We start from the raw sequence: 12960 nt of genomic DNA, 5'->3' as shown, positions 1-12960 counted from the left end.
CACACACACACATCTGGATATCTGGATTTGTGTTTTATTGGTCAGGATAATCCAAAATAGTTTTGTTTTGTTTTGTTTCGGTTTTTCAAGACAGGGTTTCTCCGTATAGCCCTGGCTGTCCTGAAACTTGCTTTGTAGACCAGGCTGGCCTCAAACTCAGAGATCCCCCTGCCTCCCAAGTGTGGGGATTAAAGGCATGCACTACCGTGCCCACTTAAGCCAAGGCAGTTTGAAGGGACTGAAGGTACTCCAGGCTATAGGGAATGGGATCTAGTTTCTGTAGGAAAGGGTTTAGAACATTGTCTATTTCTTATCACTCAGGGGTTAGGACAATGGGACAATGGGTTAACCTAGAAAATAGATGTCCTCACTGCCAGAGGCCACAATCTACAGTTCTATTGACTTCTACATCAGGTTGCTTTATTGATATTGATATTTAGAGATTTGAGGCCAGTGGCCTCAAAGATCCAGGGGGTTGAGACCAAATCGCCGTAGCTGCTCCTTGTGTCTGGTGTGGAGCCTCAGCGTGGCTGCATCCCACTGAGGCTTGACAGCTCTCAGCTTGGCCAAGAGACAGTTCAGGTTGTCCTGTGAACAGCAAGCTTTCAGCTCTCAGGGAGGGAGGGAAGGAGTGCATCACCTCAGGTTGCCTGGCTTGATTAGTAAGAGTGCTTCACTTCCCTCCCTCCCTCCCTCCCTCCCTCCCTCCCTCCCTCCCTCCCTCCCTTCCTTCCTTTTTGTAAGATAACTTTGCTTTGTAGTCCAGGCTAGCTTCGAACTCAGAAACCTCCTGCCTCATCTTCCCAAGTATTAGATTTCAAACGTGAACCATCATGCCTGGCTGCTGCCTGCTGTCCCCAACTCCCCAACACTCAGGCCTCACACATGCTAGACAAGTATCCTGTCCCAGGGCTGTGTATCCAGAGCTCTTTTAATTTGTATTTTGAGATACAGTCTCTTACTACACTGCCTATGCTGGCCTTGAACTTTGTACCTTGCTTGGTTGGCCTTGAACCTATGACTTGTCTGCCTCATTCTCCTGAATAGCAGGATTACAAGACTGCGGCACTCCTTTTCTTCCCTGCTCCTTCTCCTCACTCCTCTTCCTATCCCTGGTCCTAGTTCTGTGCCTGGAATTGAACTCATGGCCTTGCATACTAGGCTAGATATCGACCTATATCTCTATTTTGGTGTATAGTCCTGACACCATATAACGACGTAATCCCCTGATTATTTTGAGTCTCGATCTCACAGTGTAGCAGGTGCATAGTACATTATAGTGCCTCTTGGCCTTTGTAGCTCAAAATCTCCCTGTGTTAGCTGCCCAGGTTCTGGGATTACAAGTCACTGCTCTGTCAACGGTTATGCCTTCTCTTTACACTTAGGACAGAGCACGGCCCCCTTAGGTCATGGGTTATCACATCAATTGGGGGCAAAGGGATGGAGGGTTATGAGAATTAGGAGACGGCTGACAGGTAGTGGTGCTTACATGCAAGATCTCCTCATATTTGGCCTCCATGTGTGCCACATGGGCGCGAAGCTCAGTCAGGGTTCCATCTTGCTCTCGGAGGGCTCGCTCAGCCTCTTCCCTTGCGGTCTTGGCCTCCCTTTGGCATGTTTCTAGGCAGCGGGCAGGGAGAAAGAGAAGACAGGACAGTGACACTGTAAACCAAGAACAGCAACTGAAGGCGCCTAAGAGGCAGCTTCACAGAGGCCACTAGAGACTTCCAGGGTCATTGCTTTCCTGAGGTCTCTATAGACTCCCTGAGGGGTGGCAGGGTACATGGAGGGCTTGAGACAGCAGATGGGCCAAAGTCTGCTGCTTTTTACTTAGTGTGGGACGAGGCTCTCTGAATCACCCTGTCTTAAATGTTTGACCCAGGCTGGCCTTAAAATCTCCATGTAGCCAAGGAAAACCTTGAGATCCATATTGTTTTGCTTCTCCCTCTCAGGGTTGGTGTCACAGACTTGTACCACCTAGCATGGTTCAGTGTTTAGTTTATCTTTATAGATGTATTTATTTTTAATTTTATATCTGTTTTTTTTTTAAATATAAGATTTATTCATTTATTATATATAAGTACACTGTAGCTGTCTTCAGATACACCAGAAGAGGGCATCAGATCTCTTTACAGATGGTTGTGAGCCACCATGTGGTTGCTGGGAATTGAACTCAGGACCTCTGGAAGAGCAGTCGGGTGCTCTTAACCGCTGAGCCATCTCTCCAGCCCCTTATATCTGTTTTTAAAACATCTTCCTCTCTGTCTGTCTCTGTCTCTGCCTCTCAGTCTCTGTGTGTGTGTGTGTGTGTGTGTGTGTGTGTGTGTGTGTGCGCGCGCGCGCATTTGCCTGTGCAGTCCAGACCAGAAGAGGGTATTAGACCAGATCCCCTGAAACTGGAATTATAATGTTTTCCAGTCACCATGTGGGTGCTGGGATCAAAGCTAGGCCCTTAGGAAGAGCAGCAACGTTCTTAACCATTGAACCCTTTCTCCAGCTCCTTTATCTTTAGAGGGAAAATAACATATGCTCCTTGTGTTTGCTGTGACCTTAAATGTGAAAATGGATGACAAAGCACTGTATACAAAAGGTGCTCAATAAATGTTGACTTAATTCAAAAGAGGGTCAAAGTTAGAGATGGTGTCCCTGGCCTTTATAAAGCAGCTCATGAATATTTATATCCAAACCAAAGATATTTTAGGATAAGAAAACTTTGAAATAGGAATCTGATGACTCATGCCTAAAACCTACAACTCAGAAGACTGAGGCTGGAGGATTACTGAGTTCAAGGCCACTTTGGGCTTTTGAGGAATAAGAGAAGACTCAGGAGGGGCCTGGAGCAATGGCTCAGCAGTTCAGAGCACTGGCGGCTGCTGCTCTTGCTGAGGACCTGGGTTTGGTTTACACCACCCACATGGTGGCTCAGAACCATTGGTAGCTCCATGGGATCTGATGCCATCTTCTGACCTCTGTTTTCTTCTCTGATTGATTTAATTTGTTGATTTAACAAGTAGACATTTAAGGCTTTCTACCAGGTGTTTGGCTTTGAGGATACTGAAGTAAATTAAGTCTAACATTTTCTGTAGTTTGGCTGTAAAAGTTGGCTAAACTAAAAAGGAATATATTTTGCTTAGGACAGACAAAGCAGTGAAGGGGTTAACTGCTGGAATTGGGGAGATTAAGCAAAGGGAGAAATGTGGTGACACTTACCTTCTCTTTACCTCTGTCTTAGAGGCTTTTATAAAACTTTCCTTTTCTTTAATAAATTTATTTATTTTGTTATTTTGTGTGTATGAGTGCTTCACTTGAGTGCATGTATGTGCATCATGTGGGTGTCTGTGGAGGTCAGAAGAGGACCTTAGATTCCCTCAGGCTACAGTTATGGGATGGTTGTGAACCACCAAGTGGGTGCTGGGAATTGGTTTCTGGTTCTTTTTAAGAACAAGTGCTGTTAACTGTTAACTGCTGAGCCAACTATCAGAGAGGCCAACTCCAGCCCTAACAGGGAGATTTGTGGCACTGAACTTTTTGTTCAGAGGAGAGTTAGGGCGACGGTGACTCGAGTTAAAATTCAGCCAACAGACTGTAGACGTCTAGAGGAGAGCCTTCGAGGTCCACTAGTCCATGCTGGGCCTTGTTACTGAGCCTGGGAAAGAAGGGGCTAGGATGGGGACCTACCTAGCCGCTCCCTTAGACCTCTCACTTCCTCCTCCAGCCGCTTGCTTCGGGTCCCCAGCTCCTTTTGCAGGGCTTGACGCTGGCGGCTCATCTCTGAGGTAGGAGCCGTAGGCAGCAGGAACCAAGGTAGGGATGGAGGCATGAAGAAAGGAAACAAAGTTACATGTCTCAGTGGAGTCTCGGTGGAGGAACAGAACCAAGAAACTCGGGAGACCTTGAAAATTTGGGGGATAAGAAACAAGACCCTTTCCCCCATATTTAGGGGGGATTCTGGCAATTCCTCCTACTTACTCCCAAAGATGAAGAAGATAAGGGCTGTGACTATATTTTGTATCACGCAAACACTAAGCACGGCGCATTAGACACTCTAGAATGTGGGAATCCACCTTCTACCAGGGATCTATCTTTGATTCTCAGGACACTGCCTACGCACGGAAGTATAGCAGTTGGAATTCCTCTTCATTTCCCGTCCTTGGATTCCCTGACCCTCTTGCTTGTCCTCCTCCAGGCCCATTTCCTGCCTACCTGATCAAACATACCTGCATATACAGCCCGCCCTTCACTTTGGGTTCTTTCCAGTTCAGCTTCCAGCCCTTGTAACCTCTGTTTCAGCCTGTCTTCGGAAGCCTTGGCTCGGCAAGCCTCTTCCCTCTGTAGAGCTGTGAATAATCTCAGAGCCATGCTCAGGTCTGGCTGAGGATGCCATGGACTCAGTCACCACAGCCTTGAACTATGTGTCTCTCTGGGAACTTGACAGGTGTCAACCTCTTATTCCGTGTCTCTCCCCCCATCCCCCTTTGAAACCCATAAAGTTTCTATTCCTACAGAGTCAATAGTCACTCCCTGTTCTGGTTACTAAAAAACAATGGCTTGCTTCCCTGAGCTGCAGGTTAGCTTCATGGTAGACTACTTAGCTCTCACGAATGGGGTTGTGATTACATTCCCAGAGTCAGGGGAGAAGAACAGCTTCTTCATCACCTTCACTGCCTACCCTTTCTTCACGATCTTTGCCAACAGAGAATGGCTGGCTTGGTTTAGCACCCCCTGGACATAGTTTAAACTGCCAGTTCTCCAAGAACCCAGAAATGCCCCATGTGCCATGGGCTGCGTGAATAGTTCTGTGTCAACTTGACACAAGCTAGAGTCATCAGAGAGGAGGGAGGAGAATGCTTCTCTAAGACCTGGCTGTAGACAAGCCTATGGGGTATTGTCTTAATGAGTGATCGATGGGGAGGGTCCAGCCCACTATGGGTGGTGCTGCCCCTGGGCTGGTGGTCCCGGGTTCTATAAGAAAGCAGGCTGAGCAAACCACGGGGAGCAAGCCAGTGAGCAGCATCCCTCCATGGCCTCTGCATCAGCTCCTGCCTCCAGGTTCCTGCCCTGTTTGGGTTCCTGGCCTGACTTCCTTCAATAATAAACTGCTTTGGAAGCACAAGCCAGATAAACCATCTCCTTCCCAAGTTGCTTTGGTCGTGATGTTTCCTCACAGCAGGAGGATAACCCTGATTAGGACATCATCTCTGCTGTCTCCTGAGGCTCCACTCTTCTTACCTAAGTGGTCCTGAAGCAGCTCCTTCTCTAGCAGCACCAGCCTGTGCTTGGCCTCAGCCTCCACACCTGTCATGGCAAGACCACAAAGTCTTAGGCTATCTTGATCTCGATCCTGCTCCGTCTTCCATGCTTCTTGCAGGATGGAGGAAAAATCACTGAGGGAGGGATACTCAATGGCAAAAATCGGACAAATTCACTGCTTCACTGCCTTGTACTTGGTGGGTGCTCAAAAGAAAACTGTGACAAAGGCAAAGAGCTAGATGGGGCTCCAGGGGGATTGAAGTATTCTCCGGTTCCCCAGCCTGGTGGAACCTGGACTCAAGGCTCTGAAGAGGAGGGCAAGAAAGCTTCACTTGAGCTGGAGAGATGGCTCAGCGGTTAAGAGCACTGACTGCTCTTCCAGAGGTCCTGAGTTCAATCCCCAGCAACCACATGGTGGCTCACAACCATCTGAAATGAGATCCGATGCCCTCTTCCGGTGTGTCTGAAGTCAGCTACAGTGTGCTCATATACATAAAATAAATAAATATTTTTTTTTTGGTTCTTTTTTTCGGAGCTGGGGACCGAACCCAGGGCCTTGTGCTTCCTAGGCAAGCGCTCTACCACTGAGCTAAATCCCCAACCCATAAATATTTTTTTAAAAGAAGGCTTCACTTTAGCCAACTGTGGTGGCAGTGCCTAGTGCCAGGCACTGGGAGCACCAGACAATCCCAGCACTAGGAAGACTAGGAGGATATGTTTGAGGCTTGCCTGGGTTCCATCGTGACCCTGTATCAAAAGAACAAAAGACAAAACCAAAAGAAACCCACTCCATTTTGTTGCCCGATGGGCTGGATTCCCTCTGAGGACCTTTGTGTGGACTGTGGACAAGGACACACAGGGACACTGCCCTTTACCCACTGTGACTCACCAGGACTTGAATTCTTTTTCTTCTTCCGTGTGGCAGCTTTTCTCCCCTTTCCTTTGGTTTTAGGTGGCATCCTGCTGTCCTGGCGAAGGGAAGACCTTCTATGTGGATCAGCAGACAGACATGCTTTCCTGACTCTTAGACCAAGCTGGGAGTCTCTGGAGCTTCAGAATTCTAGTCTTCCAGTGTATCTTACACTTTCTAGAAGCTTTGCTTCTTGGTCTCCTGGGACCCTTGGGGAGGGATGGAGTCAGTGAGGGAGAATAATTCTATGTGCAGCAGTTAGCCTCTTGAGAAACTTCTGGACCTGGTCCCTTCTCTCTCCCCAAAGTATGCCTTCTCCCCCCTCCTATCTACCTGCAAGACTCTCTCTTGCTTGTGTGGTGTCTCCCTGGGGAATGCCATGGGGACAGTAAAGAGAGATCCAAGCAGATTGAGCCTAGGGAGGAGCCCGGGTCCTGGGAGCCAATCCAGGGTGTAAAACTTCCTCAAGAGGCAGGACCAAGAACTGGGATGTTGGGTTTCTGGAGACTGCAGGTTGTCCGGGCAACTGGGAAACAGGCAGGTGGTGAGCTAAACCAAAGGGAAGCTTCTCTTCTCACGTCCATGTCCCAGCCCTAAAGAAAAGCTTTGGAGTTGAATGGCTATTTTTCATGTCTACACTGCCTGAGACTCTCTAGGCTAGGAATCTAGAAATTTAGTCTTGGAGAACAGTGTTTTACAGACATAGCAGAAAGGCAGGGACAGTAGCCATGATGGCTACTTTATATCTGGAGTTCTCGAGAATACAGTGATGTTATTTACTTTGAAAACGAAGGTTCATGCTTCAAAAGGCTACTGTGATATGTGAGGGAAACACTTTCTGGCACAGGTGTTGAAAGTTTTCCACTTACAAGATGTGGAGCCATGGACTTCAGGATGTTGACCCACCCAGAGAGAGGAGCACACATTAGGCAGAGTCCATGAGTTCAGCTACTTAATTTTGCTCAGCTTGAATTTCTTTTTTTTTTTTTTTTTTTTTTGGTTCTTTTTTTCGGAGCTGGGGACCGAACCCAGGGCCTTGCGCTTCCTAGGTAAGCGCTCTACCACTGAGCTAAATCCCCAGCCCCTCAGCTTGAATTTCTTGGTGTATACGTTTTGTAGCTCCTGACTTCGGTGGTGTGTTTGCAGGACCTTTTTTCTCTCCCAGTCAATCTTGCCTCCTCCCCCTATTTCTTTATGAGGTTTAATCTGCAGCCCCCAGGCACCCTGCAGCATAAAGTTGGTTAGGGCTCCCTCTAGTGGACCTGCTTGACCTTCTGCATCCCCTATTTGCAGTTTAGTAATTTCTTGGGCGATATTGGGGGAGATTCCCTTTAGCGGGTGCTTTTTAGTATCTTATATATAATTAAAAATTGATTGTGGGCAGAGAGGACGACAGGTAGCTTACTACTGCCTCCCCTCCAGCTGGGAGCGCTCCATCTGGAACTGTGCCGTCGCTGGGCGCCATAATGTCAGCATACATAGAATTTAAACAAGCCTTCCTCCCTGTGGATTATGGACCCTACAGATCCTTTTTAGGCACGTCTGTCTATTCTAGTCCCTGAAATTTTTGGCCAATTTCATATTACCAGAAGCAAATCTGCAGGAACAAACACAAGATGTGGGACTATACAATCTCACCTGTACAGAGCAAGCAGGTCAATGCCTGCTTATTTTAACCCCGTGGCACTTTAGATATTGTAGAAGAGTTTTATTTTTTTATTTTTAGTTGATATATATATATATATATATGTGTGTGTGTGTGTGTGTGTGTGTGTGTGTGTGTGTGGGTTTGTGAGCAAAGTGCCAGAAAAAGAAAAAGGGTTACAAGGAGAGCACTGGGGCCCCTTGGAGTTGGAGTTACAGGTTTCTGTGAGCTACCCGTCAGTGTGGTGCTGGGAACCAAACTCAAGTCCTCTGAACAAGCAGTACTCACTTTTAACTGCTGAGCCATGTCTCCAGCCCGCACTCTGGACATTTTATAGAGCAAAGAGTCCTACTTGTCTTTGTGATGCTTGTAGCCCCTGTAACGTAGAGCTAGTGACCCCGTGCACACTTTCCGGGTGCGGAGAAATCTCATTTTTCACCACGTTTTCATTTATTCTCCCTTCAGAATCTTCCTTCCCTTCCCTAGAATAATGCGGGAGTTCCTTTCCTTCCCAGGGACTTCTTTCTCTGAATCGCTGTCACTCATGCTGGGGCTTGGAAGGACACATTGAGGATGACAGAACGCAAGCTGTACCTCATGTTTTAGGAGACCGTGTATTTTACGAATGTGTTCCGTCAACTGACTTTCAGGTGCAGGATCAGGATGTGGTTTGAGGTCAAGGTGAAGTGGAGTTAAAAAAAAAAAAAGGGTGCCGCGTGTCACGTGATGAACTAGTCCTAACGGAACACAGAACAGGGGTGGTGTGTTCGGCTGAAATTCAGTCCCATCTTTGGAAAACAAATAAAAACCAAAAAAGGCCAGCCCTCCCTTCTCTTTTCATTGACTTCAGTTTAGAAGTGATGATAAGATCATTTCAGCTTTCTCTGTTAAAGTTTTCGGCGGTGGGGGGGTGTATGCACTGGAGAAATGGGTCAGTAGTTATAGACACTTGCTGCTCTTCCAGAAGACCCATTCAAGTGCACACACACATTTAGATTGTAGAAATTAAATCCTAAAATTTGTATTACATTTAGTGTGTGTGCACGCATGTGAGCATAGGCACGATTATAGAGCACATCACAGGTCAGAGGACAGACAACTTATGGGAATTGGTTCTCTCCTTCTTCTATGTGGATCTTGGGGATTGAACCCAGGTCGTCGAGTTTGGCAGCATGCACCTTTACCCACTAAGCCGTCTTGACGGCTCCCTGTCTTCCTTTGAATAAGATCTATCCAGGAGGGCTTCTGTTTGCTTGTCTTTTGAGAAAGGGTCTTACTGTGTAACTCTGACTGACCTGGAACTCATAGAGTGGGGTCTCTAACTACTTCTGTTTCTTCAGGGCTGGAATTAAAGGTGTGCATCACATTCTGATCTAGACAAGAGTTTTGAGGAGATATACAGGAGAAACAATCATTCACTTTTATCCAAATATGAGATTGGTTACTTATATATTAAAAGAAATGTGGCCTGATCAAAGACACAATGGCCTTGGCCTACAGCACTGGTTTTCAGTCTTCCTAATGCTGTGACTCGAACAGTCACTCCTGACCAAAACCATAAAATTGTTTTTATTGTTACTTCATAACTGTAATTTTGCTATTGTTATGAATTGTAATGTAAATATCTGTGATTTGCAATGTCTTAGGTGCCCCCGTGACCCCTTAGGTGACCACAGGCTGGGATCCATGGACCTACAGGAACTGTGAGCTGAGCAGAGTGACCAGAGTGACCAGAGCTGCGTAGTCCCAGCTACTCGGGAGGCTCTGGTAGGTGGGCGCTTTGAGCCAGATATTTAATGTCAGCATGGGAAACACACGAACCTGTCTCCAAAAGAAAAGAAGGGGAGATGCGGAGGAAAGAAAAAGGAAAGCAACAGTCGCTTAGGACGATGGGATGATAAACACTTTTCTGGTTTTAGGTGTCTCTGGCTGCACAGAAAGAATTATCATTGACTTACATGGGAGAATGACTGTTTCAATATGGCCAGTGAGTCTTGTTTTTTGACTTTTACAAGATTGGTATGGGTTCAGCAAATAAGTGTGAGGCACCCAGCCCTGGCCCTGGCTTGAGGCTTTTTCTATCAGTGTGTCTGCAAAGGGTGCAGTCTTCTAGGAGAAAAGAGGTGGGCAGCAAAGACTACTGCAATTCAGGGCCAGGGAGCTACCATCAGGAAGTGGAGAGCCTGCCTGTTGCTGATGCCTGGAAGGGTCAAGAAGGGTGACTGCTAAGCTTGAAGGCCTTGCTGGATGGGAGGAATTGGTCTGGTAAGGTTAGTGGAAGCAGGTGGTGTGTGTGTGTGTGTGTGTGTGTGTGTGTGTGTGTGTGTGTGTCCTTCTGGGCAGGAAATACAGCTTTGCAAAAGCCTTGAGGTGTGTGCCTCTCAGATTTCTGGAATTAGAAAACTGTGCCCATTTTCTCTGGGCTGGATTCTGAGCTATTAAAAATATATATTAAACACAGTGTGGTTTTCAGATCCTTGATTTGCTTCCCTCAGGGGAAAAGAGCTCCTGGGCCCTTGGCCACTTCTCTGATGGACAGATGCAAGGCTAGAGGTATGGAGAGGTCAGGAAATGGGCATTGCCCTTCAAAGATAAGGATGGCACTGTGACCCCTGCCTGGGGGGATGGGATGGGCTTCAGTGATTGGGTCGATGACTTTTGTTCCTTGTGATAGCTGTGTTTTTCCAATGTCAAGTATCCTGATGGGTGCTCAGGCTTCTGGCAAATCCTCCGCCTTTTTCTCACAGTTAGGAGAGAGTTGCAGCCTTCAGATGAGCCAACAGTGAGGGTTCTGGGATAGAAATGACACTGGGATTAGATGCAACTCTTGGCGATACTGTGTACATAGTAAATTCTGGTGAGCACTTAACAGCTACATTTACCGTTTAAATCAGAGTTTTGCTGGGATTTCAAAAATTGCCCCCTCCTAATGGTTCAATGCTGATGCTCAGTGAACTCTCAAGTTCCTGTAGGAAAAAAAACCACCAAATCAAAAAAAGTATGGCCGGCTACAGCAGAAACAAAATGTGTGCTACGTAATTCTATGCTATGTAGACTTCACCGAAGATATGCAGGTTGAAAATCTTTTTTATTTTAATTTTTAACTTTGAGACAAGGTCTCTCTGGAGCCCTGGCTCTCCTGGAATTCACTCTGCAGACCAGGCTGGCCTCAAACTCGGAGATCCCACTGCCTCTGCCTCCTGAGTGATGGGGTTAAAGGCATGCGCCTCCACAGCCCGGCCAGCCCACCTGATTTTGGAAGAATGATGTGGATCTTAGACACACTCTCCAGGCAGAGGGAACACACTCAGCAGCGGTGAGGAAAATGTTGCTGTTGTACTGTGTGACTTGGTCAGGTCCCCAGCATAGCATCTATGTGTCATGGAGTAGGATACAACTGTAAATAAGACTGTGACTGCTAGTTTTATTACAGATGCAAGTGGGGAGGGTTTAAAAGTTTGGTTTGTCAGTGTGTGTTTCTGTCAGGCTACTCTTGGGAATCTTGTGGTGATAAGGATGAATCAGTGTCAGCAAGGAGGGTTTCAATAGTCCAGGGGAGCCACAAGGAAGGCCTGCAATTAGGGAGGGGCACAGGTCTTACAAAGTCTTGACGGTAATTTTAGAGTGCTGCCTAGATTTTTCTTTGGTAGATTCTTGTATTTTTTTCCCCCTAGGTAGAAAATGATAGGCTGGGCACAGTGGTGCATGCCTATGCTCCCACACTCAGGAGGCAGAGGCAGGAGCATCTTTGTGAGTTTAAGGCCACCCTGGACAACCAGGACTACATAGAGACTGTCTCGAAACAACAACCTCAAACCCAACACCATCAACAAAACCAAAACAAACCGATAAAAGGGCAGTCTATTGACATGAAATGATAATAGAGGTTCAAAAATGTCTTAGGTGAAGATGATTTATGTGCAAACCAAAGCTGTGAGACTGAATAGTTCAGTAAGCTCAACAACCTGCCAGCCAAGGGTTTGGTAGCTGAACTAAAGGCACCAAAGGGCTTTGGAGCTAAAATAATAATAAAAAAAATTAGCAAACCAAGACAGGGTACTTTCTTCTTCTTCTTTGGAAAAGAAGTTCCTATTTTCAAAGTTCTTCTAATGAGGTCTGAAGATTAGGGAAGTGAAGGTGACTAGGAGCTGAATTTCTGTTCCCTGCGTGCAAGTGGCCAGCGTTCAAAGCTGTCTCACAGGCTCTGTGGGCGGGGCCTCATGTTGGCAGCGCCTTCCGCTGAGCAATAGAGTATCTTTAAAGTACATATTCCGTTCCCAGAAAAGGAATTACTCCTCAGAAAGAAAAAGATCAAAAGGAAGTTCCTTGTTTTAAAAAGGTTAAAAGGGGGGCTGGGGATTTAGCTGGGGCTGGGGATTTAGCTCAGTGGTAGAGCGCTTACCTAGGAAGCGCAAGGTCCTGGGTTCGGTCCCCAGCTCCGGAAAAAAAGAAAAAAAAAAAAAAGGTTAAAAGGTCTGGAAGAAGCTCTTGAGACACGAATGTCCCTAACCTTAAACCTTTCTGGGACTTAATCAGTCTGCAAAAGGCTGCAGCTTCTGAATTGCCAACCTTTGCGGGTTATAAATACCAAGATCTTTAATGCCTGCACTCGGGAGGTAGACGCATGTGAATCTCTGTGAGTTCAAAGCCACCCTGGTCTACATAGTAAGTTCCAGGGCAGCTTGGTGAAACAAGATGGTGGAGTAGGGATATAGCTCAAGGTGGGGTGCTTGTCTAGGAGGATATGTGAGGTCGTAGGTTCAATTCCAATCACCACAAAAATAAAAACACTAAGGGGTAGAAAAACGAACTTTGGCTTTCTCTATCTTCCCACAACATGAGGCAGAAAACTCGAAGCTCAACATTCACATTTAGAAGACTCCTTCCATCCCTACCTGTCTTAATGCGAGCACAGCCACGATTCACTCCCGGAGGCAACAAGCCCAGGCCATAAAGAACATGGACGGCAAGGCTTCTCTTTGGCTTGTGCGCAGGTTCTACCTTGGATCCCACCTCTTTCCTTCCATTCCTCGCTTCACCAGCAGAGGGCGCAGGCACTGAGTTTCCTTTGGGTTCCGCCCCGGGAGGCCACGCCCCATCCCAGAGGGTCGGGGCGGGAGCAGTGGGCGCGGAAACTTGGTGGAGGCTTTCCGGG

The 12960-nt window shown here is 47.0% G+C and overlaps 1 protein-coding gene across 6 annotated transcripts; it reads right to left on the bottom strand.

Moving 5' to 3' along the window:
- Positions 1–14: 14 nt before the first annotated feature.
- Drc12 (dynein regulatory complex subunit 12 homolog) lies at positions 15–12839 on the bottom strand. 6 transcript variants are annotated; one of them, XM_063265105.1, is made up of 9 exons: positions 12701–12839; positions 10688–10771; positions 6494–10596; positions 6140–6369; positions 5230–5295; positions 4218–4337; positions 3679–3771; positions 1490–1620; positions 15–611 (listed from the first exon to the last, which is right to left on the bottom strand). In XM_063265105.1, exons 4-9 carry the CDS (start codon positions 6207–6209, stop codon positions 606–608), a joined length of 486 nt encoding a protein of 161 aa, XP_063121175.1. In that variant the 5' UTR covers positions 6210–6369; positions 6494–10596; positions 10688–10771; positions 12701–12839; the 3' UTR covers positions 15–605. The 6 variants fall into 6 exon arrangements, with proteins under 6 accessions (XP_063121175.1, XP_006242975.1, XP_038936978.1 ...); XM_006242913.5 differs by having other exon boundaries at positions 15–588; XM_039081050.2 differs by having other exon boundaries at positions 6140–10596.
- Positions 12840–12960: the final 121 nt, after the last annotated feature.

This window comes from Rattus norvegicus, chromosome 8 (genome assembly GCF_036323735.1).
Source record: "Rattus norvegicus strain BN/NHsdMcwi chromosome 8, GRCr8, whole genome shotgun sequence".
NCBI classification, from domain to species: Eukaryota; Metazoa; Chordata; class Mammalia; order Rodentia; family Muridae; genus Rattus; species Rattus norvegicus.
Note: the sequence above shows the minus strand (reverse complement) of the source record. Positions and strands in the feature narration are given on the sequence as shown.

What these genes read in the sequence shown, in the direction of transcription:
- Drc12 (XM_063265104.1), bottom strand. Translation starts at nt 6,209, where the DNA reads ATGCCACCTAAAACCAAAGGAAAGGGGAGAAAAGCTGCCACACGGAAG. An exon ending in GCTGCTTCAGGACCACTTAG is followed by an intron (nt 4,338 to 5,229) that starts GTAAGAAGAGTG and finishes GATTATTCACAG; the next exon opens with CTCTACAGAGGGAAGAGGCT. An exon ending in AATATGAGGAGATCTTGCAT is followed by an intron (nt 589 to 1,489) that starts GTAAGCACCACT and finishes TGCTGTTCACAG; the next exon opens with GACAACCTGAACTGTCTCTT.